Source organism: Erinaceus europaeus, chromosome 20, assembly GCF_950295315.1.
Source record: "Erinaceus europaeus chromosome 20, mEriEur2.1, whole genome shotgun sequence".
NCBI lineage: Eukaryota > Metazoa > Chordata > Mammalia > Eulipotyphla > Erinaceidae > Erinaceus > Erinaceus europaeus.
The window spans coordinates 12,696,600-12,724,098 of NC_080181.1; the positions used below are offsets into that span (position 1 = coordinate 12,696,600).

General features: G+C 50.1%; 1 protein-coding gene and 1 long non-coding RNA gene across 3 annotated transcripts in view; one reads left to right on the plus strand and one right to left on the minus strand.

Moving 5' to 3' along the window:
* The window catches only part of TECTA (tectorin alpha), a 90,323-nt gene that overhangs the window by 28,388 nt on the left and 34,436 nt on the right, over positions 1–27,499 (minus strand). For both annotated transcript variants that reach the window (XM_060179887.1, XM_060179888.1), the window contains 4 exons: positions 24,708–25,281; positions 20,333–20,931; positions 14,595–15,156; positions 8,609–8,808 (listed from right to left, as the gene is read on the minus strand). In XM_060179887.1, the coding sequence (XP_060035870.1) occupies positions 8,609–8,808; positions 14,595–15,156; positions 20,333–20,931; positions 24,708–25,281 (1,935 nt within the window). The remainder of the gene's footprint in view (positions 1–8,608; positions 8,809–14,594; positions 15,157–20,332; positions 20,932–24,707; positions 25,282–27,499) is intronic.
* On the plus strand, positions 616–8,641 carry LOC132534986 (uncharacterized). The gene is made up of 3 exons (XR_009546750.1): positions 616–987; positions 6,194–6,421; positions 8,519–8,641. It is a non-coding gene; the product is annotated as an uncharacterized LOC132534986 (long non-coding RNA).

The window sequence follows — 27,499 nt, forward strand, 5'->3', positions numbered from 1 at the left end:
CCTTTCTTTCTCATTAATAAATGAAATCTTTTTTTTTTTTTTAAGAATTTTGGTCCATACTCGCAGAGAGGGAGAAATGCTAGGGGAAGATGACCAGAGGGTTCTGAACTCCAGTTCCATCAGGACCTGGAGAGAGAAGAGAGAAAAAAAGGACATTCGGGAATAGTAACAGGTGTAGAAAGAGAAGGCAGGAGGACATCGGAAGAAAACAGGCGAATATATATAAATATTGCTAGTTCTAGGGATGATAGTCAACCCCTATCTGTGGAAAAACGAATGCAGTTTCCCATGGAGGGAATGGGGACACAGAACTCTGGTGGTGGGAACGGTGTGGAATTGTACCCGTTATTGTACATCAACATTAAATCACGAATAAAAGAAGAAATTGAAAATTATTCTATTATTATATCCACAATATGAATGTATTTTTAATATGATACTAATGCATCATTAATATATTATTATAAAACAAGCAATTATATACAACACACTATATTAATAGTAAACTAGTAATTCATTCATATCACTATATTAATATTATTAATATATGCTTGGGCTTGGTGCCTCACTACTGCAGGTGGCCATTTTTTCCCTTTTTCTTTTGTTAGAAGCTGAGAGACAGAGATATGGAGAGAGGGATCAAGAAAGAGAGGCACCTGCAGCGCTGCTCCTGAAGCTCTCCCTTGGCAGGTGGGGACCAGAGACTAGAATCCAGGTCCTCGAACATGGTAATGTGTGCTTTACCAGGAGATCCAGCACTCGACCCCTAGAATATTATTCTAACAAGCACCAGCTCTGCTTCAAGGATGGAATTTCAATTCACTCAAGCAAGATAAAACCTATTCCTCAAATCTTCAGCAGGTGGAAAGAAAGCAGCAACCACATTCCGGACAAAACACACCAACATCTTAGCCAGCGTCCCAACACTTTTCTCCTATCTAGTCTACTTCTACCACAAAGACTTCCGTTTCTGTATCTTGGAATGAGGTACCTGGAGCACCCCATGAAGGGAAAGCTTGGGGACTGGGACCCAGCACTGCCATTCCCATGGGCCAGCAGGAGAGCACCGCAGACTTCCCAGAGTGCTGTCTCCAAATCCACTCGTGATGATGTCTGGCAGGGTAATTGTAGAGATGAAATCAAGCCAGATGTGCAAAGCACATTCCCTGGCATGATATGGGCACTCCATAAACACTAGTAGCTGCTGTCATCACAGGAGAAGAACTACTTCTTGCAGGTGGTGGGGAAATGTATAGTGTTAAAGGAAATAGCCAATATTTTTTATTTTTTGACTTATTATTATTATTGAGTTAACCATGGTTGACAAGATTGTGGGATAAGAGGGGTACAATTCATACAATATCCTCAGTTGGTGGCAGTTATATTTTTTACTCTTCTTTCAACAAGCAATAATCCACCAACACTACTAGACTTGGTGGACTTTGTGTTTTTTAATTAATTAATTCATTCATTCATCAATTTTTAAATTGCTACCAGTGTTATCACTGGGGCTTGGTGCCGGCACTATGAATCTACCATTCCCAGTGGCCATTTCTCTCTCTTTCTCTCTTTCCCCCTTGCTTCCTTTTCTTTTTCTTTATTGGGGGGATTAACGGTTTACAGTCAACAGTAAAATACAGTAGTTTGTACATCTGTAACATTTCTCAGTTCTCCACATAACAATGCAACCCCTTCTAGGTCCTCCTCTGTCATCAGGTTCCAGGACTTGAACCCTCCTTCCTATCCCAAAGTCTTTTATTTTGGTGCAGTGCACCAAACCCAGTCCAAGTTCTGCTTTGTCCTTTATTATTTTTCAACTTATTATTATTATTGAGTTAACCATGGTTGACAAGATTGTGGGATAAGAGGGGTACAATTCATACAGTTCCCTCCGCCGGAGTGCCATATCCCATCCCCTCTATTGAAAGCTTCCCTATTCTTTATCCCTCTGGGAGTATGGACCATAGATTTCCACGGGGCACAGAAGATCGGAGGTCTGGCTTCTGTAATTACTTCTCCACTGGACATGAGTGTTGACAGGTCAATCCATATGCCCAGCCTGTTCCTACCTTGCCCTAGTGTGGTAGGGTTCTGGGGAGCTAGGGTTCCAGGACACATTGGTGAAGTTGTCTGCCCAGGGAAGGCAGGTTGTCATGATAGTCATTTTCAACTTCTGTCTATGACTGAGATCCCACATTCATCCTTCTCTTTCTGACCTATTTCACTTCACATGATTTCTTCAAACTCCATCCAAGATGAGGTGAAGAAAGTGAAATCACCATTTTTTTTTTATAGCTGAGTAGTGTCCCATTGTGTATATAGACCACAACTTTAACCACCCATCTGTTGTTCCAAGTTTTAGCTATAACAAATTGTGCTGCTATGAACATAAGTCTACAAAAATCTTTTTGGACAGATGTATTTGGTTCTTTAGGACCTATCCCCAAGAGAGGAATTACAGGGTCATGGGGTAGATCCACTTCTAGCCTTCTGAGTTCTCCAGACTGCTCTCCACAGGGGTTGGACCAATGTACATTCCCACCAGCAGTGCAGGAGGGCTCCTGTGTCCCCATAACCTCTCCAGCATTTGTTGCTGCTACCTTTTCTGATGTATGACATCCTCACAGGCGTGAAGTATAATCTTATTATTCTTTTTATTTGCATTTTTCTGACAATCAATGACTTCGAACATTTTTTTTTTCATATCTTTGTTGGCATTTTGGATCTCTTCTGTGGTGAATAGTCTTTTCATATCCTCTCCCCATTTTTGGATGGGGTCATTTGTTTTCTTGTTGCTGAGTTTGGTGAGCTCTTTGTACTTTGGGTATTAGCCTCTTGTCTGATGTATGGCATGTAAAGATCTTCTCCCATTCTGTGAGAGGTTTCTTTGGCTGGGTGGTGCTTTCTTCTGCTGTGCAGAAGCTTTTCTTTTCTTTTTAAAATTTTTTTAATATTTATTTTCCCTTTTGTTGCCCTTGTTTTTTTATTGTTGCTGTACTTATTGTTGTTATTGATGTCATTGTTGTTGGATAGGACAGAGAGAAATGAGAGAGGAGGGGAAGACAGAGAGGGGGAGAGAAAGACAGACACCTGCAGACCTGCTTCACCACCTGTGAAGTGACTCCCCTACAGGTGGGGAGCCGGGGCTCGAACTGGGAACCTTATACCGGTCCTAGTGCTTCGCGCCAAGTGCACTTAACCCGCTGTGCTATCGCCGGACTCCCTGTAGAAGCTTTTCAATTTGATTAATTTATTTTTGTTTTAGTCTTCTTTGTAATTGTGTTTGTATCATTGAAGATGCCTTTAAAATTTAGATGGAAGAGACTTCTACCAATATTTTCCTTTAAGTATCTGATAGTTTCTGGTCTAACATCCAAGTTCTTTGTCTACTTGGAATTTACTTTTGTGTTTGGTGAAACATAGTGGTTCAGTGTCATTCTTCTGCATGTTTCACCCCAGTTTTTCCAACACCGTTTGTTGAAGAGACACTCCTTTCCCCTTTTAATAGTCTGGGCACTTTCGTCAAAGATTAGATGTCTATAGGTGTGGGGGCTTACTTCTGGGCTCCCATTTTTTTTTGAATGGTCAGTCTATCTATTCATGTTTCAGTACCAGTTTTGATTACAGTGGCCATATAAAACAATCTGAGATCTGGGAGTGTGATGCCTCCAGTTCTGTCTTTCTTCTCAAGATTTTTTTTTCTTTTAGAAATTCTAGGTATTTTCTGGTTCCAGATAAATATTTATAGCTTTTGTTATACTCTCCTAAAAAATTGGATGGGATCTTGATGGAGATTGCATTAAATTTGTATATGGCTGTAGGTAGTATGTTCATTTTGATGATGCTAATTCTTCCAACCCATGAACATGGAATCTTTCCAATTCTTTGTGTCTTTTTCTATTTCCTTCAATAGTGACTCATAATGTTCAGTATATAAGTTTTTCACTTCTTTTGTTAGCTTTATTCCTAGATATTTTATTGTTTTTATTGCTGTAGTAAAAGGGACTGATTTCTAGATTGCTTTTTCTGCTAACTTAGTGTTTGCATAAAGGAACGCCACTGACTTTTGTATGTTAATTTTGTAGTCTGACACTTTACTGTATCACCTGATAACTTCCAAGACAAAGTTCCTGCCGGATTCCTTAGGTTTTTCTATGTATACTATCATATCATCTGCAAATAGTGAGACTTTTACCTTCTTCTCTTCCAGTCTGTATCCCTTTAATTCCTTGCTCCTGCCTGACTGCTATGGCAAGAACTTCCAACACTATGTTGAATAGTAACGGTGATAGTGGGCAGCCCTGTCTAGTACCTGATCTGTGTGGAAATGCTTCCAGTTTCTCACCATTGAGTATGATGTTGGCTGTAGGTTTGCTATATATGGACTCCACTATCTTGAGGAATTTTCCCTCTTTTCACATTTTTTGTAGTGTTCTGATCATAAAGAGATGTTGGATTTTGTCAAAGGCTTTTTCTGCATCTATTGATGCAATCACTTGTTTTTTGGTCTTGCTCCTTTCTCTTTCTTTCTTTCTTTCTTTCTTTTTGCCTTCCTTCCTTCCTTCTTTGTTTCTTGTTCCTAATTTTACTAGATAAGAGAGAGAGAAATTGACAGAGGATGGAGAGAGAGAGAGAAATTGACAGAGGATGGAGAAAGAGAGAGAAATTGACAGAGGATGGAGAAAGAGAGAGAGAGAGAGAGAGAGAGAGAGAGAACCTCAGTCTTGCTTCACTGCTCATGAAACGGGCCCCCTGTAAGTGGGGATCTGGGGCTCAAACCCGGGTGCTGGAGCTTGGTAATTAACCACTTGCCAAGCTTTCCCCCTGCCAGTGGAGAGCCAAGGGTTTGAACTTGGGTCCTCGCACATTGTAACATGTGAGCTTAACCAGGTGCACCACTGTCTGCCCTCTTGTTTTTTACAGAGAAAGAGAGAGAGAAATTCAGAGGTAAGGGTGAGATAGGAAAAAAGAGAGACACATGTAACACTGCTCCACTACTCTTGAAGCTTTCCCCCTGCAGGTGGGGATGGGGGCCTTGAACCCGTGTCATTGTGCATGGTAAAGTGTACCCTATGGACTTCTTGCTTTTGACCCTACCTTTCTGAGGGGCTCTGGGGACCTGCGGGAAATTAGTTATAATTGTGGGCTGTGGTCCCCCCAAGTAGAATGCATCACTGAGACATGAGTACTAGGTACATGGATTCAATTTATTCCGCACCATACAGAGAAGACGGATTTTTTAAAAATTATTTTTATAAGAGAGAAACCAGAACACTTCTAGCTCTGACATATATACACCTGTGTTAGGAACTGAATCAGGATCTTCTAGGACCTCAGCTATCTAAGTCCTGTACTCTAAGTCTAGATAGCTCCCTAGTTCCAGAGAGGACACTTTAATGGCATAAGGACTTAAGTCTGGGGGCCAGGTGGTGGCACACCTAGTTGAGCTCACATGTTACAATGTGCAAGGACCCAAGTTCAAGCCTCTGGCTCCCCATTTGCAGGGAGAAAGTTTTGAAAGTAGTGGAGCAGTGTTATAGGTGTCCCTGTCTCTCTTCCTCTCTGCCTCCCCCTTCCCTCTTGATTTTTGGCTGCCTCTAGCCCATAAATAAATAAAGATAACAAAATATTTTAAAAAGAAAATAAATTAAAACAAAACAAAAAAATAAGGAGTCTACTCTCAGGGCGGGGCAGTGGCGTACCTGGTTGAGCTCACATGTTACAATGAACAATGACTTGGGTTTGAGCCCCTGGTCCCCACCTGCAGGGGGAAAGCTTTGTAAGTGAAGCAGTGCTGCAGGTGTCTCTCTGCCTCCCTCCTTCTCTGTCTCCCCCTAATTGCTCTCTGCATCTATCTCTGTGTCTAATAAATAATAAAATGTTGAGAAAACAAGTCTAATCTCTGTCTTCTCACTGTTTATTGCTTTTAACTATGCAGCCATCAAACCCCAAACCCCCGCCCCGCCCCCCCCCCCCATATCAGATATGGACGAGACTCAGATTCAGTGGTCAACAGATTAGAGGGTGAGATCTCTGGGTGGTTTCTTTAGGTCAACGCACCCCAAGATGCCCCTGCTGATTCCTTCACCCTCGTTGTGAAGTAGCTTCCGGAACCTCGGTCTTCCCTGCCTCCAGCTTTGTAAAATATGGTGGGAGCCAGCACTTTCAGGAACTGACTGCTTTTTCTTATCAGATTTGCAGAGTAACTGAGTGGATGGTTCAGCCTCTCTTTGATAAGAAGCCAGATGTTCCATGGATAAAAAGAAAGATCACCTGATGTGCGGGAACGAACTGAGGATGAGTTAGTGAAGGCACAGGGGAGCCTGGTCAGGAGGCCAGCTTTGCCAGGAGGTGCCTGGCCGGCTTTCTGAACCTTCACTGCCTGCCGGCAGCGTCTGGGTGATTTCCAGCTGTGCCGATGGTGAGCTGTGTCTTTGTCGTCCTATAAACAGGCCCCCAAGCTTGTTCGAATTAAGGCCAAGTCGAGGTGGATTGTTCCTTCTACAAGTTGGCTGCTTCCCACATAGAAGCTGTTGTCAAAACCCACTGACTTTCTGATGAAAAGCAGATAATAATGTTTATAGTACTAATAGCTGCCAAGAGCTATACCATGCCTTTTCCTGAGCATTCCGGGGCTATTTATACGCATCATTTCATTAACATGCCTAGGTTTTAAAAAATTTATTTATTTATTTATTATCTACAAAATGATTCTCAGGAGGCCAGAACAATAATAAAAACAAGGGCAGCCACCAGTTACTGAACTCAGCTAGGAACCTGGTGTGGGCTCTTCATGCAGATGCCCTGTGGGGCGGGCAGCCTCGGTCACGGTGCATTACCTGGGCGGCTGGAGCTCAGGAAAGTGACTCTGTTGGCTCGGTGTCACATCCCCAGCAGTGGCTCAGCTAGGGTCACACTCCGGGCTCTTTTCTGATGGCACAGACACTCAGGACCCCCGTGGAGGGTGCGTGAGCCATGTCATAGATGGACCCATTTTGCTAAGTGTCTTTTCAGCTTTGAGCTTGGTTAAACCTGCTTCCAGGCTGGGAGAAAGTCCTCTCACCTGCTGTGTTTTTTCCATTCAAATAACTGATATTTCTGCTGGCTTCAATATCTACTTCTTCAGCAGCCTTTGAAGATTTCTACTATTTCATTCTCCTTCTCCCTGCCTTCTTAATATATCACTTCCATCAGTTTCCCACCAAAGAGGAAATGGAGAACTCCCATCTGCATTTTATTTATTCCCCAAACAAAGGCAACTTATTTGTACTTGAGCAAGCCAATGCATCTTTACAAGGAGGAGGCTATTTATTTATTTTTTGGTCTAGTTTATTACCAGCTCAGACATTTCTATTAAATTTTTTTTTTTTTTTTTTTTTTTTTTTACAAAACGCTGCTATCCTTTTCCATTTAAAATTGATTAGTTCTGTAGGGCATTATTTTTCACTTGGAGCTTTTCTTCTCCGCCCCCTTCTTTGCTCATTGTTCTCACAGTCTTTAAAGTGAGTTCTTTTTTCCTCCTGAATGGATTTTTCACACTCCTTAAGGCAGAAATTTCTCAGCCCCAACACTATCAAGGCACAGAGATCAGAAAAGAGCAGACCATCAACATCTACATCTACCACTGCTCAAGTCTACCAGCCAACGGATGGAGCGAGTATCCTTTAAACAGAGAAGCTGGAGGCAGAACCACGGGTTCAAGATCTCCAACCAGCTCAGGGTTGAGACAGTTATAGAAAGACTGCAAAGTACAAAATGTATCTGATTTAATGAGCTAGATCACTGGACTTTGTCACAGCCAACCTCTACATCAGCTCTGTGATGAAGTCCAAGACAGAGAAAGGGAGGGGGGGGGGAGAGACTGAGATGGAGATGGAGATGGAGATGGAGATGGAGAGGGAGAGAGGTAAAGAGACTGAGACGGAGAGGGAGAAAGGGAGAGAGGAAGAGAGAGATAAATAGAGAGAGAGAGAGAAGAGGTGTGCAGAAACACGGGGGCATGGCATTAAGCAGTCTAGATAGAAGTCTCCAGGGACAGTCCCTAAGTGACTAGGGGCACGTGCAGAGATGCCACCTTTTGATCACATTCAAGGAGCTTCAGTCACAAGAGGGAAGCTACTCCCAGGAGCGATCTCTCCCCTCCCCTCCCCTCCCGTCCCCTCCCCTCCCCTCCCCTCCCCTTCTCTCTCTTTCTCTCCCCCTTTCAGTTGGGAAATGGCCCAGGCTAAGGCAGTTCAAACATCTGACTTGCAGTCACCATAGTTCCAATCTAGAACTCCCTCAGGAGCTTCCAATCTCAGCTTTCCAGGAGAGGTGATCAGAAGGGCCTAGAGCCAGGCAGGGTTTAGAGAACCCTCAGTGCTCAAGAGGAGGGGGAGGCCAAGACCTGAGGAAAGCCAGAGACACCCCCCTCACACACACACACACACACACACACACACACACACACACACACACACACTGCACCTCCACATTCAGGGCTCCCTCAGCCACAGCCTCACCTGCTCTGTCCTTCCAGCTCCTGCATACCTGCAAGGTGACGCCACGCTGGCCGGTCAGCCCTGGAGGGCTGTGTGCAGGCCGGCTGGCGGGGGCCCGGGCTCCCTACCTCGTAGTATTTGCCGTCCGAGTAGCAGCCGCAGTTGTGGGGCAGGATGCAGCTCTTGCCGTTGAGCACGTAGCCGGCGTCGCACTGGCAGCCCTCCACGCAGTAGTGGTTGCATTCACTCTTCAGGCGGATGGCAGCGCAGCGCGGCTGGCACACGCTCACGCAGCTCTCGTAGTGACTATTGGGCGGGCAGGTGACCGCTGCAACAGAAGACACGGACCACGGCTCCTACACTCACCCAGGCCGGCAGCTGGCAGGGGTTCCATCTCCAGCACCCAAGAAAATGATTAAGAAGACTAGTAGCACAGCTATATACAAGATGCTGGGTATTATACCCCAAACCCTAACAAAGGGACCTTTCAAAGTTAACCCTATCACCAAATAATGTGATGATAACAATAACTATCCACTGTCTTCTTGAACCCTAAGACAGCAGGAACCTCACATTTCCACTATAGAGCCTATATTCCCCCCAGTCCTGGAACCTTAGGGTGGGGTGCACTTTCCTGCATGATTCTCTCAATTCAAATCAAATAATATTGCATCCGCCGATCGCAACGCAATCAATGCAAGGAGTGCCACCCCAGCATGCTTCACTTCAGACTGTGTCCAGAGACTCCAGGTGTGGAATGACAACCCTTCAGCTTCATCACTCGGGTGAGACCTTTCCTTTCATAATATTCTCTAATTCTATCCCAGGTGTTCCACTCCCCAATAAAGTCCCCAAACCTAGATATAGACCAGGTCCCCTGAGATAGAGCATATGTTCACACGTGCCCATAAACTAGGGAAAAATATATACCTGAAAGCAGAAGTACATAAGAGCCTGCAGGGAATACCCCCCCAACACTTCTTCTGCACTATTCCAGTCTTTAGGTCCATGACTGTTCAACAATTTGTTTGGCTTTGTATGTTAACTCTCTTTTCAGCCACCAGGTTCCGGATGCCCGCATGATGCCGACCAGACTTTCCTGGACAGACGACCCCATCAATGTGTACTGGAGCTCAGCTTCCCCAGAGACCCACCCTACTAGAGAAAGAGAGAGGCAGACTGGGAGTATGGACCGACCAGTCAACACCCATGTCCAGCGGGGAAGCAATTACAGAAGCCAGACCTTCCACCTTCTGCAACCCACAACGACCCTGGGTCCATGCTCCCAGAGAGATAGAGAATGGGAAAGCTATCAGGGGAGGGGGTGGGATATGGAGATCAGGTGGTGGGAATTGTGTGGAACTGTACCCCTCTTATCCTATGGTTTTGTTAATATCTCCTTTCTTAAATTAAAAAGACAAGACAGACTAGAGGTGGGGAGATAGCTCAGCAGGTAGGGGACACATCTTATCATGTGTGAAGAGACTTGTGTTTGACAAGTGCCCCCACCCCACCCGGCACCACACAGAAGCATCTTGGGCAGCACCAGAGGGAGCTCCAAAGATGGTGGAGCAGAGCTGTGCTGTCTCTCCCCTCTTCTCTCTCACCACCATCTTTCTCTCAACAGGGACTGCATGTTGGTGGGGGGTGGCACACTCAGTTAAGCACACATATCACTGTGTGCAAGGACTGGGGTTCGAGACCCTGCTCCCCGCCTTCAGGGGGGGACGCTTCATGAGCGGTGAAGCACATCTGCATGTGTCTTGTTCTCCTCCTCTCTGTCTCCCCTTCCCTCTTGGTTTCTCTCTGTCCTATCAAATAAAAATAAAGTAGAAAGGGGAAAAATAGGGGAAAAATGGCCTCTAGGGGGCCGAGTGGCGGCACACCTGGTTGAACATGTTACAGTGCTCAAGGACCTGGGTTCGAGCCCCTGGTCCCCACCTGCAGGGAGAAAGCTTTGCGAGTGGTGAAGCAGGGCTGCAGGTGTCTCTCTCCCTCTCTATCACCCCCTCCTCAATTTCTGGCTGTCTATCCAATAAATAATGGTAGTAAATTTTTTTTAAAAAATGGCCTCCAGGAACAGTGGATTCATAGTGCCGGCACTGAGCCCCGGTGATAACCCTGGAGAGAGGGGGGGAGAGGGAGAGGGGGGGAAAGAAGGAGAGGGAATGGAAGAGGAAGAGGGAGAGGGAGACTGAATGTTGGGCTGCGGAGGCTCCTGAGCAGTGTCACACAAGACCCTGGGTTCATATGTGCACAAGAGCCTGAGTGCAGGCAGGATTTCGCCACTCCTAGGCCACTTTTTCTCATTCAGATAAATTAGTAGACATAACACTGGAGCTTCCCCTGGTACACTGGCGCCTCCCATTTGGTGCCAGGACTCGAACCCAACTGGCACACCTGGCGAGGCAGGCACTCTACCTGAGGAGCTATGCACCCAGCTCTTCAGTCAATTGTTAGGAGAAAGGGAGGCAGACATGTCACCCACACAGGGAGACAGGAGGTCTGACGGGAGGGATGTTAGCGAGCTTTCCTTCTCATGACCCTCTCTGCCCATGGAAGCTTTGCTCTCACTGACCACTGTGTAATAATGGACCAAAGAAGCAAAGGGAGGTCACTGCAGGCTCTGTACGCACACAGACTTTTTCTCCTCTTCAGCCTTGGTTTGGGGATAGCCTCCACAAGCTGTTTCCCTAACCCTGCCCCCCAAGGCACACTTGGATTCAGGCTGGAACACCACTTGCTGGCTCCCACAGATGCTTCCACGAAAGAAAACTGGGGCGGGGCGGTGGCGGTGGCAGTGGCACACAGGTTAAGAGCACATAGTACAAAGAGCAAGGACCTAGGTGAGGATTCTGGTTCGAGCCCCTGGCTCCCCACCTATGGGGAGGGGGGTTCAATTCACAAGAAATGAAGCAGGTCTGCAGGTGTTTGTCTTTCTCTCTACCTCTCTATCTTCCCCTCCCCTCTCAAGTTCTCTCTAGCCTATTAAAAAAAAATTGAAAACATGGCCACGAAGAGCAGTGGAAGGCATGGAACCCCAGTGATAACCTTAGAGGCAAAAAATAAATAAATGAATAAATAAATAAAGGAAAGGAAAAGAAGAGAAAAGGCAACTTCTGGTACCCCAGTTATAGTGGAATATTCCAGAAAATGTCTCTGAATAGACAACTAAGTGCATGCCTGTGTCCAAGCATTTGTGAATCCCACCCACACTCTTCCCATAACCAGGAGCATCACCTACCTATCTTTATGCTCATCGCTGGTTCGTGACCATGATTCTTGCATTATGCCTTGAATGACTGTTTTCACACTGCTGCCCGGTGTGTGTGTGTTATGTGTTTATGATGATGTTGCCGTGAGCGTCTCTGCACATCTATCACTGCCCTTGTGAGTAAGTGCTTCTGGAGCATAAATTCTTAAAAATGGAATTATGGGTCAAAAGGTGTGTACATTAGAATACTTGATAGATGCAACTGTCTGGCTTTCTGAGAAGGCTATGCCCGTTGATCTTCCTGCCAGATCCTAATGAGGTCTGCTTCCTTCCTTTCTTTTTCTCCTCCAGGGTTATCTCTGGGGGTTGGCGCCTGCACCATGAATCCACTGCTCCTGGAGGCCATTTTCCCCATTTTGTTGCCGTTGTTGTTGTTGTTATTGTTATAGCTGTTTTGGACAGGACAGAGAGAAATCAAGAGAGGAGGGGAAGACAGAGTGGGGGAGAGAAAGACAGACACATGCAGACCCGCTTTACCGCCTGTGGAGTGACCCTCCCCACAGTCGCAGGTCCTTATGCTTCACGCCATGTGCACTTAGCCCGTTGTGTTACCTCCCTGCCCCCGAGGTTTGTTTTCTAACATCCTCACTGATCCTTGAATATAGGAAAGGTTCAACACTGCGCATGTAAAGAAACTACCACCCAGGACATACGGAGAACTACTAGGACTCAATAGCCAAAACGGATACCCGATGCAGACAGAGCAGAAACTTCTCCAGAGAAAGTATGTGAATAGCCAATAAGCACAGGAAAAGCCTCAGCAGGATGGGTCATGGGGGACACGCAAACCAAGCTGCAGGGAGACATCTCCTCACGCCCTCAAGACAGCTGGTCTAAAAGAGAAGAAGACAGCGTGGAGCGCTCAGAACCCTGTCAAGGGGAAGGCTCGGCGGGAAACGCGGTGGAAGGGCCTCCGAAAGTCAAGGCCAGAATGACCGTAGGGTTTCTTCAGGTCCGTTTCTGGGTATGTACTTAAAAAGACTGGAAATAAATGCCTTCAAGAGTTGCCCATTCATGCACTCATGCCGCTAGAAACACCATTCACAAGGGGTCGCTTGCCACGGGCTGGGCTTTCTGTGTGCGCTGGCCACCTCTCACCACACACTGCCATCCTGTCCCCTCATCAGGTCCCTGTGAAGGGTCTGCAGCAATGAGACTCGCAGCTGAACCAATCTGGAGGAAACTGGTTGGTAATTAGAACAATTTACCCCCCTCCCCGCCCAAGTCTATTTGTTCAGCTTGGGTGAAGAAGTCTTCGGAGGCATTTACAAACATGGTAATTGAGTAATAAATTATGCCATTGATAGGAGCGGCCAGTATTGGTGGAGGGCAGCAATGGTCCGACTTGCCACCAAACAAACACGAGTGTCTGAAAAGACCACCCCCCTCCACAACACACACACACACACACACACACACACCCTCACAAACCTCCCCACATGACAGCAATGAGCTGGCTGGTTCTGAGTAGAAGGGGGCCTATGCCACTCTGCCCTCACTTCTTAGAGGTTAAAGTCAGTCACAAGTTAGAGAGAACCATGCTCAAGGCACCACTCGGTCTCCTGCAGTTGTTCCTGGCTTCTGACATTCAAAGTGCATCAGGCATCTGCCTGCCATTGCCCAATCCCACCCATGGCTGGTCTGTAAATGAAACTGCTTCCTCTCTCTCTCTCTCTCTCTCTCTCTCTCTCTCTCTCTCACTCTCTCTCTCTCTCTCTCTCTTTCAGATTTTCTTTTTACCTGTCCCTACACCCTCTCCTGGGGGCACCTGGAATGCAAGGTTCTTGCCCTCTTGGGAAGGGACGGCTGGGCCTTGAGGCTCCGCTCAGTCTGGCTGCTAGGCAGCTCTGGCTCCAAGGTCAAGGCTCAGGGAGGACAGACTTGGCTCCCACTACCTGTGGTCAGCACCCTTGGCTAGAGAGAGGAAGGAACCTGTGTTTGGATAGAGCTCTGAGGAGGGGAGAGAACAGGGGACAAGAAAAACTATCTTTCTATCCTTGAGCTCTAGCCAAGTTCCACAAGAAGTGGGGACTGAAGGCCTTTGGAGGCTGAGGGGTTCCTTCTCCTCCCCATGGGTGGTGGGATCCACCTGTAAGGGGAGCGTTCCTGGCACTTGCCCCTCGACAAGCAGGTCTTCCTGTGATGGTGGCTTCTGTACACACAGTGCCCAGCTCTCCACCCTAGCCAGGCCAGGCCAGCATCCCTCCGCCAGATACTCTTAACATTCTGTTACGTTTCATAAACACAACGACCAGCAGAAAGATGGCGTGTGTGAACCCAACTGAATGACACGCTCGGAGGCAGCATGTAAGATATCAGTGCCACTGTGGGCCCGTGGGGTTCTGGGACTAGCTGACTACCTTACTAACTCTCCCCTTTCCCTGACCCCCGTCGCCACTGAGTTAGGATTGGCTAGGTTTCTGCTGTGCCCTCGCTTGATGCAAACGCTGTCTGTTACGCTCTGGGTGCTGTACCCACGATCAGGGTCCTTCTTGGAGAAAAGCAACACTAAACCCGTTTTACTGACCAGGAAGCTGGGAGGCCGGCTGGGAGGCAGCCTATCCTGTCTCAGATAACAAGCTCAATGCCGGAGTGCCCAGCCTTCCAGTGCTCTAGCAGTCCGTACTGACTGCTGTGGAGCTGCCAGGCTGGCCTGCCCACCACGCCAAGCAGCATGCACGGAGGGCTAGCTCTCCTGGCAGAGCTCCGCTAAACTGTGTGTGAGGACTTGGGTTGGAGCCCCAGGAGCAGCATATGAGAGCACCGTATGGTGGAAGACCTGGACTCCCTCTCCGAAGGAGGGAGGAGGGACAGGGGATGGGGGGCGGGGGAGGACTCACAGCAGGCCGTGTAGTTCCTCCATCCCGTCACGGCGATGCCCTGCGTCTGGCAGGTGCTGGCATAGTTCTGCAGCCAGCTGCAGGCGGTCTGCACGTTGCCCCCGTCCACGCAGGCGTCAAAGAGGCAGTTCTTGTAGAAGAAGGAGGGGTTGACTTTGCTGTGGCACTTGGTGAAGCCAGCGCTCTGGCTGGGGATGAGGCCGCAGAGCTGCTGCACCCTGGAGAAGCCGTCCACCTTGGCGCAAGCAGGGCACCGGTCCCCACAGCCCACCTGGCAGAAGGTGTCCCTCTTCACCCAGCTCTGCACGAACTCGCCCACGCTGGACGCCGGCAGCCCCATGGGCAGCTCCAGGTCGTCGTCCGGGTCTCCGTTGTAGCGGCCGCACAGGCCCAGGGTGCCGTTCTGCAGGCTCCGGGGGACGGTGACGGACAGGAAGGTCTTCCAGTCATACACCACCTTCAGGCCGAAGTCCGTCTCCACCACCACGTGGAAGCCAAAGGAGAAGATGTTGATCTTGCCTTGCCCCAGCTTCAGGGGCAGGTACAGCCGCTCATCATTGACCTGTGGGGATGGCGAGTATGTGTTTGGGGTGGGGGTGGGGGGACAGAGGTACTCTGGGGACCCCAGAGCCCTGTGGGGAGCAGCCCGAGGGGGTCTGAGTGGGCTCAGCACACCGTCAGCACTCACCCCTGGGCATGCCAGTCAGCTGTTCCCTTCAGGCTTTGAACAGACTCCAATGCCAACCCACTGAACACTAATGCACCTATTTGTTTCCCTGCCTTCTGTTTACTTGGCATTATTCCCCCCAGGAGTTCAAATTGTTTTCTCCCAGGTAATGAGAGGGTAATAAGAATTCAATTAAAGTCTAGACTGAAATACCCAAGACTAGAACTCCTCTGTTTCTATTTCCAGCTCCACTGTGGTTTTATTTTCGGCAAGCACCAATTTATTCACTCCTTGGGGACATCCCCCCCGCCAAAGAATGATTTGACTTTGCCTCTTCTGCTACCTGGGATATCATTCTTCCTGTCAACATCTTTCAGGCCCTTCAGAGCCTGCTCCCATGTCGTCTCAGCTGGGGAGTGGGCTTCTGGGGGGGATGAGGTCAGAATTCCCACTCCCCACCCCTCCCCCCAGACATGCTCTTTTCACTGCAGCTGCTTTCAGTGCCACCTCCTGTTAGGATCAAGTCAGTGTGCACCTGCCTTACACTGGGGTTGGGCCTACGTTCTGTCTCACCTAGAGCCATGCACCTTGAGGGCAAGGAGAACGCTCTTCATTTTTGTCCCCAAGGTTATCTATCACTGAGGTCTGGACCTGCTCCTGGCAGATTTTTTTTTTTTTTTTTTTGCTTCCAGGGTTTTCACTGGGGCTCAGTGCTTACACTATGAATCCACTGCTCCTAGAGGCCATTTTTCCTATTTTGTTGCCCTTGTTGTAATTTTTGTTGTTATTAGACAGGACAGAGAGAAATGGAGAGAGGAGGGGACGGTAGATGGGGGAGAGAAAGACAGACACCTGCAGACCTGCTTCACCGCCTGTGAAGCGACCCCCCTGCAGGTGGGGAGCTGGGGGTTCGAACCGGGATCCTTAGGCTGGTCCCTGTGCTTAGCGCCATGTGTGCTTAACCTGCTGTGCTACCACTTGCCCCCCTTTCGGTTTTTTACCTAGACAGAAGGAGAGAGAGACAGAGAAGAGAAACCACCACACTGCTCCACTCACGACTCATAAAGCTTCCCCATACAGGTGCTTCCAGGGGTGGCTGGGGGCTCAAACCCAGTTCTCGTGCACAGTGCGGCATGCACTCTACCTGGTGCGCCATCTCCCAGGCCCCAGGGAGCACACTGTATGGACCTTCCTAGTCCCCTGACCCTCAGTGCCCAGCTCAGGGTCTCACACAGACACAGGTTTGCTCCCACAAATTCTGAGTTCAGAAACCCAGGAAACCCCTTCACAAGAAGGTGCACTCCCCTTGAGCCGTTGTGATGGGGGGAGATCCTATTGCCCGTGGGTGGGTGAGTGTGGTGGGGAAACTATGAGGAGGGCAGCTTCTTGAGCCTTACCCGCTGGGGATGAGACAGTACGCCAGACATTCAGCAGCTGGCCTTCCTGCCACCTGCTTCTCCTGCCTTTTCCGTTCTGCTGGTCCCCTCGCACCCCAGTCTCAGCTCCCTCTCTGGATCTGCATGGATGCTCCCTTGAATTAAGAGGCCCCTCATTCTCAGGGCTCAATTTAGGGTTGCCTCTTCTAGGAAGCCTTCCCTGACTCCCCACCGGGTTGTTTTGGACCACTCCTCTGATGTGTGTGTGTGTGTGTGTGTGTGTGTATGTGTGTGTGTGTGTTATCATCACCAAGGCTACACTCCTCTGGGATGACTTTTACAGAGAGAGACGGGGACAAAGAGAGGAGAGAGATATGCCACAGTGCTCAAGCTTCCTTCAATACGGTGGTGGTTGGTCTTGAGCCTGGGTCACATATATGGTGATGCAGTGTACTAGCCAAGTGAGCTATTTTGCCTGCCCCTTCTGCTATGTCCTCCCAGCCTGCATATGTCACGCTGCTGCAGCACTGAGTGACACTAGCTTGCCTTGCCGACGCCTCTCGTCTGCCATGGCTCCCTGAGCTCTCTCAGGACGGAATCCACATGTAGTTCATTTTCCCACCCCCGGGTTTTGTCCAGAACAGGCATCTGTAAAGCCCAGCCAAGTAAGCTGAGTTTGAGAGGTTCTCCAACCTCAGCTTCCTGTGACGCTCACAGGACTGGCAGCCAGTGGCAGACCCTGACCCTGAGGGTCCCCAAAGGCCCCTCCCCTGTGGCCTGAACTGAGTGGCCTGAGGAGGCTGCAGGAGGCTGGGAGTGAGGTGGAGGCAGCAGGGACCTGGGCTCTGCTGCCCTCCACAGCACTTCCCTCTTGCTGCTCCCCCTTCCTGTCTGGTATGGAGACAGCATGTTCACCTCCAGTCTCCCCCGTCTCTGGGCTCACCCCACAATCCACAATACAACTTAGTGCAGGGACAGATCGGGGTCATCCAGGGTCTCCAGGAGTCACTGCCTTGTCACCATGATTTCTGAGTGTGGCAGCAGTGACCAGGGCTCTGCTGGCACCTCCCTGCATGCTGTCACTGTGACAGCCATGATTCTTCTCTCGGGCAGAGATGGTGACTAATAATAACATCATGGGAAAAACAAATGCAAATCATTGAACAAGCGGATTCTGTAATGCATATTAATAATTCAAAGTAAATGCTAAATCCATCCCTCAGGCCCCCAAAGAGCCTTTCACACATCCTGAACTTGGCCTTCTTGCCAGAGATTCGAAGGTGACTACCCCTGGATTCCCCTCTTGGGCATCTTAGGATATCTGGGTGGTGATTGAGAAAGGTGGGTCCTGACAAGGGGTCTCCCCGACCCCCATAATCAATTCCTCTTTGGCGGTCATCACTTTATCACTGACCTTGCTGGAGGCTAACGTGTATCTTCCCCCCACAAAAACATAAGTTGAAGTCTGGGTGCCTGTGAGTGTGACTTAAATCACTCTCAGATGAGATCATGCTGGACTAGGGTGGACCCTAAGCCCAAGGACACACGTCCTTAGAATGAGAGACTTGGCACAGAGACACAGAAGAAAGCCACACAGATACAGAGGCAGAGGCTTGGGGGACACTTGTAAGACAAGGATCACCAAGGACTGGCCACAACCCCTGGAAGCTAGGAGAGAGTCCAGGACCAGAGTCTCCCCTGAGGCCATAAAGGGGCCATGACACGGCGGATACTCTGCCTCTGGCTCCTAATTTCCACAACTTTGGGAAGCAAGTTTCTATAGTGTTTTTTTTTTTGTTGTTGTTTGTTTGTTTTTTGCCTCCAGGGTTATTGCCAGTGCTTGGTTCTTGCACTACAAATCCACTGCTCCTGGAGGCCATTTTTTCCATTTTGTTGCCCTTGTTGTCATCGTTGTTGGATATGACAGAAATGGAGAGAGGAGGGGAAGACAGAGAGGAGGAGAGAAAGACAGACACCTGCAGACCTGCTTCACCGCTTGTGAAGCGACTCCCCTGCAAGTGGGAAGCCGGGGGCTTAAACCGGGATCCTTGCACCAGTCCTTGCACTTTGCGCCATGTGCACTTAACCCACTGTGCTACCGCACGGCCCCAGCATCTATAGTTTTAACCTGCCACCTAGCCTACTGAATTTGACTTTGGGGCTGAGAGTAAAGCACCTGCTAGGCCCCTAGCTGGGCTCAGTGGCAATGGAAGCTCTCAGGCTGCTGAAGATGGGACCAGTAGCCAAACAGGAGTCAGAGGACCCTCAGCACAAAGGGGCCATGATGTCACCTCTTTCCGTCCTGCTTGTGACAAATGCTCTGAGTGCCTTTACATGCTGGGCACCTTATATTCCTGTAACATCAAGATGGATCACGCATGGCTCTGTGCTCATAAACTCATAATGAGTATTGACTGAGTTAGACAGAAACAAGGGGGGAAAATTCCCATGACTAATGCAACAATGGGTATAGGGACAGGCTGTTCTGAGAGGCCTGGGGAAAACAATGAGGGGTGTCAGTCAGCAAAGATCTCCCGTACAGGGGAGAAGGATGGATGCAGGAGACCTGAGCCTGAAATGCCACGGGGGGCACATCCCGAACACAGGAGAGGGAGGCAGCTGCTGAGGCCCAGAAATCTCTCTCTGCTGGAGGAGCCACTGAAGGAAATCTGAAGGTGGTCCAGGAGTCAGTGGGGAACTCTTGTGACGCAGCTCAGGATTTTAAACAGAACGTAGATGAAAGGAAAAGCCGCCCCCTTTAGAGATGAATGATGCCACAGACCAGGGAGGCTAAAGCCCTGATCAGCTCCCCCAGCAGCACAGAGGCTACTGTCACCTTGTCACCTGGGAGCGGGGGGGTGGCTGGGTCCGAGCTGGACTAGTTCCTCGACCACCGCTCACTCCTATCTTCCCGGTCAGGGGAGAGCAAAGGGGAAAACGGAAGGTCCAGGTGGGTACAGACCATGCGAGAGTCCTGAATGCTGAGTGATCTGACAGGGAAGAAGGGAGGAGGGGGAGGGGACTGAAGGGAGCAGCAAAAGCCAGCTCACCTCTCCCCCCCCCCCCCCCCCACACACAAAGGGGACGATGGTGGATCAGGACAGGCCTCTTCCGCTTGTGTGCTCATTGAGAGAGAGAATTCATGCCTGGGGTGGCCCAGCAGCTGCCAGCCTGGGCTTCCAGTCAAGCTCTGGGGGCCCCTAGCATGTTCTGCAACACTATAGAAGGGGCCCTCTTGACAGAAACTCTGCTCTTCAGCTGGTGCCTGTGATGTGGATATATCTTTCCTTCTCTCTCTCAGCCCTCAGCCTATTTCCTTTTTTTTTTTTAAACGTCCTTTTTTTTTCAATCTTTATTTATTGTGGAGAGAGAGAAATTGAGAGGGGAGGGGGAGATTAAGAGGGACAGAGACAGAGAGATACCTGCAGCATTGATTCACCACTCGTGAAGCTTCCCCCCTGCAGGTGATGGGGTGTAGGCTTGAACCCCGGTCCTTGCACACTGTAATGTGTGTGCTCAACCAGGGGTACCACCACCCAGCAGCCCCCAACCTGTCTCCTTATTTCCAAGATAAAGCGACAGAAGCCTTCTGCTTAAGCCCTCGGTGCTTTTCCTTTGAGTTCTGGACCAGCCTGGCTTGCCGACCCAGGACCCGTGGTCCTGTGTACCCGGGATGCCCCGCCTGGCCCACTCACCAGCACCGTGTGCTTATAGGCCCTGTGAATCACGATGCTGTAGCCAAACACGGTCACGTCCACCTGCTTCACCCACAGGGCGAGCGATGGGTCCCGGTCCTCGTTCTTGGCTGTGACGATGAACCTGGGGAAAGCTGAGCTGGGCCTGTTCCCCGTGGTGCACAGGATGAATGGGCAGCTGGTCTGGAAGTCAAAGGTGAAGCCGTCGAATGTCAGGTAGTGGCCATAGCCCGAGACGATGCAGGAAGCGTCAGTGCGGGGTTGGCAGTGGTACAGGCCGCCCTCCTCCAGGCAGTACTCGTCCTCCCTGCAGGGCAGAGTCTCGCAGTGCACGCTGTTGTCCGTGCCGTTGCAGAAGCAGAAGATCTGGCAGTCCAGATCCACCCAGAAGGTCTCATTGGTGGCCAGCAGGTGGCCCTCGAAGTTGCAGCCGCACTCGCTCCGGCTGACGCACCGGCTGCCCTGCAAGGCGTAGCCCTCGTCACACTGACAGCCCTCCGAGCAGCTGTCCACGCAGATGGGGCCCAGGGCCAGGGTCTCACAGGTCTCCGTACACGTCACGCACTCCTCAAAATGGCTGTTCTCTGGGCACTCCAGGGCTGAGGGCGGGCAAGAAGAAGAAGGGGGTGGGGATGAGGAAGCAAGTGAGCTCTACGAGCAAGTTGGCGTGCAAGTGTGTGTGTATACGTGTAAACTCAGATCTGCGCAGTGAGCTCCATGAAGGCCATGCCCACTACACCACTGTCCCTGGGCAGCAGACAGAGCTCAGGGGGCCCCTCCCTCCATGTGTGCTCCTCTGAGGCACTGAGCTTTCAACACAGAAGAAGCCAAGGTGATGGGCCTGAACTGAGCACCTGTTTTACACCGGCCCCTCTCCTGGGCTCCTCAGGAGACCTTTTCACTTCAGCAGCCAGAAAGCCCTTCCCATCCCCGTCTCATGGGTGAGGAAACTGGATCTCAGAGGGGGCCAGGCGGTAGTGTACTTGGTTAAGCACACATATTACCAAGCATAACGACCCGAGTTTGAGACTCTACTCCCTACCTGCAGGGGGATGCTTCACAAGTGGTGAAGTAGGTCTGCAGGTCTCTCTCTCTCTCTCTCTCTCCCTCCCTCCTTCCTTCCCTCCCTCCCTGTCCTCTCAATTTCTCTCTGTCCTATCTAATAAAAATTATAAAAGGGGTCAGGTAGTGGCACACCTCGTTGAGAGCACACATTACAGTGAACAAGGCCCCCTGGTCCCCACCTGCAGGGGAAAAGCTTCTTGAGTGATGAAGTCAAGCTGCAGGTGTCCCTCTGTCTTTCTCCCTCTCTTCCTCCACTTCCCCTCTCAATTTCTCTGTCTCTATCCAGTAATAAAAAAATAGAAAGGAAAAAAAAAGGGTGGGGGGGATAGCCGCCAGGAGCAGTAGACTCGTAGTGCCAGCACAGAGCCCCAGCAATAACCTTGGCAGCAATAGAGGAGGGGGAACTTATCCTAATCCAGCTAATAAGTGCCAGACAGAATGCAAATCTCTCAAGCTGAAGCCTGATGGGAAGACCCAGGAGAGAGAGTTCTGGAAAGAACAAGTGCATCCAGGTCAGAAAGACCTGGAGATATTGTCTTTGAACTTCAGTTTCTTTTTTCTATTAAGTCAGAATGTAGCTACCTGTCCCGGTGGTGCTGAGGACTCATGACTGAACCCAGTGTACTGCACCAAAGTAAAAGACCCTGGGGACGAGGTGGGGAGCAGATGCTTTCCGATCCTGGAGCATGGTGGTGGATGAGGATCTAGGCTAGGGGTGAGAGTGTTTTGCAGAAAACTGAGATATTTTTAAAAAGATTTTATTTATTAATGAGAAATAGAAAAGGAGAGAAAGAAAGAGCCAGACATCACTCTGGTACATGTGCTGCCGGGGACTGAACACAGGACCTCCTGCTTGAGAGTCCAATGCTTTATGTACTGTGCCATCTCCTGGACCACAAAAACTGAGAAATTTTACATAGGTACCAAGAGCTGTATTTACTGTAAGTCATTAATCCATCTAATAAAAACAAGGAAAAACATTTAAAAAACAACTGAACCTAGTGAGTGCATAGGCAAATGTCAGTAACTAGCATGCCTCCTGTCTTGACAAGGCCTTCTGGGACAGGCAGGCTGAGTCTGTTCAGCTGCTTTCTCTCTCCTGACGGGTCTTCCCCTTTGCCTTTTCATTTCTCTGCTCCTGATGGCCTCTGGCTCCTCTACCCCTCACCATTTCTGTAGGGGTCACCCATATCCTTCGTTCTCACTCCTTCCCTACCTGGTTGGTCCACACAAAGATAAACTCTATGCACAGGCTGGGAGTTCATTTCGCACTGCACCTCCCTCCCGATGCCTTCCGTCACCCAGCACAGCCCCTAAGATCACAGCATGTGCCAGTCACCATGACATCCCGGGGAGGCGACCCATTTCTCTTTATTATTTCAGCTTGTCAGGATTTGACACGGAAAGGCACAAATCCAGGGGCAAATCTACCTGCAAACCTGCATTCTCTCAAGATCTGTGAAGGTTCCCTTCACCTCCTGGGAGAACAAGAGCTTGCCTTTATGCCCCTCGCTGGCTCTGAGGCATCCTATCTGTTCTCGATAGTGTTCCCTCATCCAAGGACAGGACGCTACCGAGAAATAAATTGCATGGCAATCACAGCTCTGCCCACAAGGACCAGCTCAATGGTTGGGAGCTACCTTGTACCGGAAACCAGTCTTTCCCCCGACTAGCTCTACTTCTGCCGCCTGCAATCCCATATGCTGTGGAGTGGAGGCTAGCTCTGCATTGATTAAATATGTCTGGAGAGAGAGGTTTCCACATTTGTCTCTAAATTATGAATGCTCCAACGCTGACTGCAGGTTTATGGTGATAGCAAATAACATGACTTATTTAAATGCCTCTCGCTTTATGACTTATTGTGTTGTCTGAATTCGTCTGCAAGTCTGGAACACACAGACGTGAAGTAATAAAACTTCCGCCGGCCCCTGAAATGCCTCTGTGAAATCGCCTAATTGGGCAGCCTGGTGCTGCCAGCCAGAGGGCCGGTCAGAGATAGCTGAGCCCGGGAGATGCGGTGGTTTCTGTCTGGGTCAGGAGGAGAATGAGGGTTCCATTTTCTGCTGCGGCCCTGTACTCTGCTCGCTCTGCAAGATCCCCGCCCCCACCAGGGGAGCCCCACTGCACCTTAACGCATGACTTAACGCATGACAACAGCAAGGCGCTCAGGTCCTCCAGACCCACATGTGGTATCACAGGTCTGGAGGGGACTCCTGGGGGATGTCTGTCACTGCTTGCCCTCATTTGAAGAACACACTCACTGAAGGATTTCAGGGTCAGGGGGCACACCACATGCAGCCTGCTCTCAGACGGGAGGGAGGGTGACACAAGGGTGAGACACTAACCAGGGGGTGAAAGGGAGACAGATACTGTGGCTACTTTCCTCTAACTCCAAGCTTAGTTCTAAATAGAAATAAAGGAGAAACTTGGAAGGGGAGAAATGTAACGAGAGAGAGAGAGAGAGAGAGAGAGAGAGAGAGAGCTGTTGTGGGCAGAATCACAGTGGTGGCAGTGGTTTTGGTGGGGAAAGGACAGGGCTGAGTCCAGGTGGGCCCCACCTTCCCAGCCTCTCCTTGCACCCTCCCTCAACCCTCCTCCAGATAACCCAGGATGCTGCATGCCGGCCTCTCCCAGCCACTCTTCCAAAAGACTGCTAGTGCTGCAGCTGCCGTGCAGAGGAGGGTCAGGTGCTCTGGGGACAACACAAAGAACTAGCAAGGCAGGACGCTCTTATTAGCCATTGTCAGGTCGGCCCAGGGGAGGAGCGCTAACTAATCTCCACCTGCATGAAAGGCACCCTGAGCCACCACCTCTGCTCAGAATGAATGGCTCCCTTCTCCACCAAGGGAGACACAAGGCAACAACGCAACAGATTCCAGTTTTTGACATGCCCTGCGTCTTCAGCCCGCCTGTCCGCTAGATAAAACCACAAGACAATCGGGTGGCTAACTGGACTACAATGAAGAGATATTGTGTAATTAAAAGCTGGAATAGAAGTGAGAAACAGGGCGGGGGTAGATAGCATAATGGTTATGCAAAGAGACTCTCATGCCTGAGGCACAGGTTCAAGCCCCCCACACCACCATAATCCAGAGCTGAGCAGTGCTCTGGTGAAAAAAAAAAAAAGTGAGAAATAGCCTGGTTTGAGAGTGGGGGAGGGAACTGGCCTTTCTGAGGGACTGCACAGTAATCAGGTTGCCCTTGAGCTCAGAACTGGGAGACGGGGCATCTTATGGAGCACCCCAGTTTCTGCCCTCGGCCGGCCAGCTAGCTCCACCCCGCCTGCCCCCAGAAGGCAGACCCCACTCACGGCAGAAGTCGTAGGTCCGCCAGGGGCCCACCTCCACGTCGGCGTTCTTGCAGGCGCTGGCGTAGCGGGCCACGGCGTCGCAGAGCTCCGACTCGTTGCCCCCGCTCTGGCACAGGCGGAAGAGGCAGGTGCGGTAGTAGGCTGTGACGTTGACCACGCCGTGGCATTCCAGGAAGGAGCTGTTGGAGGGGTCGTTGATGATGCCGCAGCGGGAGCGGCTGCGGTAGAACTTGAGCAGCTCGGAGTCATTGTTGCAGGCCTTGAGCAGGTCCCCACACTCCCCGTTGCAGATCTCCTCGAAGGTGGTCCAGCTCTCCAGGAACACCGCCAGGTTGTCCGTGCACTTGCCATTGGGCAGGCAGAATTCGTCGCTGGCGTTGGCATTGAAGAAGCCGCACAGGCCCCCCGTGCAGTTGAAGTAGGCGGTGGACAGCCGGATGTACAGCAGTCCCGAGTCTGAGTACTGCACGGCCACCAGGCCCCTGGACTCCACCGTCGTGCTGTTTTTGTTCCGATAGATTTCCAGCCTCCCGGAGGGGTGAAAGAAAGGTAGCTCCACTTCCTGGCCATTCAACTGAAGAAGAAGAAGACAAAGAAAATATCAGATCACTATCGTGAGTTCCAGGCCCACTCGGGGTGCCCGCGCTTTCCCGGGCTGCGCATCAAAGACCTGGCACTGCCTGGGAGAAAAGTCTGGATGCTGTTGGTTATGGAAGCCAGCCAGCCAGCCAGCCAGCCAGACAGACAGACAGACAATGACTGGATTTTTTTTTTTTTTTGCCTCCGGGGTTACTGCTGGGGCTCGTTGCCTGCACTACGAATCCACTGCTCCTGGACACTACTTTTCCCATTTTGTTGCCATTGTAGTTGTTATTGTTGTCATAGCTGTTGTTGTTGGATAGGACAGAGAGAAATGGAGAGAGGAGGGGAAGGCAGAGAGGGGGAGAGAAAGACAGACACCTGCAGACCTGCTTCACTGCTTGTGAAGCAACTCCCCTGCAGGTGGGGTGCCGGGGGCTCGAACAGGGATCCTTACGCCAGTCCTTATGCTTTGCACCATGTGCACTTAACCCGCTGCGCTACTGCCCGACTCCCAGTGACTGGGTTTTTATAGGCAGAGGTCTCTCCCATACTTCCCAGGTCCTACACAGTTTGCTGTTGGTGCCTGCTCGAGCTGACAGCAGCCCCCACATGAGACATACCAACAGCTGTGGATATTTGGCTCCCTTCTGCTGCCCCAAAGTGCCTTTCCACCCATGGTTCCAATTCTGCCCATTCCGGGCTTGCTCCCCCATCACATCTCACTCTTCAGAGTCAGGAGACAGCTCAGCTGCTTGAGAGTATGATTCATCACACACAAGGCCCTGAGTTCCAGCCCTAGCGTCGCATGGGGATACCGTGGGTGGTGGAGCAGAGCTGTGGTGTCTCTCTCTCCCTTACCCCACTCCACCCTATCCCACCCCCATCTCTGTGTCAAAAATAAAGGTTGAAAACAAATTCCCCAGGGAGATCATTCTGTGATATTGTGCACACACAAGACCTGGGCTCATTCCTGTGCCGCATAAAAAGTAAAATATAAGTAAAAATAAAGCTTTTTTTTTTTTGCCTCCAGGGTTAGTGCCGGGGCTCGGTGCCTGCACCACGAATCCACTGCTCCTGGAGGCCATTTTTTCCCTTTTGTTACCCTGGTTGTTTTTTTTTTACCATTGTGGTTATTATTATCGTTATTATTGATGTTGTTGTTGTTGGATAGAACAGCGAGAAATGGAGAAGGGAGGGGAAGACAGAGAGGGGGAGAGAAAGACAGACACCTGCTTCACTGCCTCTGAAGTGACTCCCCTGCAGGTGGGGCGCCAGGGCCTCGAACCGGGATCCTTCCGCTGGTCCTTGTGCTTTACGCCACATGCACTTAACCCACTGCACCACCACCCGACTCCCAAAATAAAGCAATTTTATCTGAACTGTGCCCCAGGCCCTGTAGGAAGGCACATAGTGTCTATCTAATTATGTTGCTGTCTGTTCCCCTTCTACCTTTTACTATTCTTTTTAATAAACGGATCTCTGCCAGTGTGTCAACGGGAATGGAAACATGGCCTTTCAGCTTGTGCATGCATGTGTGCTTGATTATCTCCTTGTACAGTCCTGTGTTGACTTCTGCTTTCTGAATTAGACTTCATGTAATACTGTGAGATACACACAGGTAGCTGTGAGGCCTCCACCCCTCCCTTGGCTCTTTGGAATCTTCAGGTGAAAACAGAGCTGCACTAGATGGTTCCTGACATTCCTCTGAGAACGAGTGATCTGTGAGCTTTGTCACCTACCGGCAGGTATGCAAAGCCGGATAAGAGGGCCAGGAGACACTAAGGCACCAGGGCTGACACCCCTTGTGCTAGCTCTGTGGATTCTCACCGGCAAGGAGGCCCAGGTGTGGGCCACAGTGAAGAGCACAGACTGTGGGGTCAGGTGGTGGGCCCAGTTAAACACACATACCACCATGTTCAAGGACCTGGGTTTGGACCTCCTTCTGCCCACCTGCAGGGGAGACACTTTATGAGTGGTGAAGCAGGTCTACAGGTCTCTCTCTCTCTTTTCTATCCCCCCTCCTCTTTCAATCTCCTTCTCTTTCCCAATCTCTCTCTCTCTCTCTCTCTCTCTCCTCCAGGGTTACTGCTGGGGCTCAGTGCCTGCATTACAAATCTATGGCTCCTGGCAGCCATTTTTTTTTTCTGTTTTACTGGATAGGACAGAGAGAAATGGAGAGAGGAGGGGAGATAGAGAGGGAGAGCGAAAGA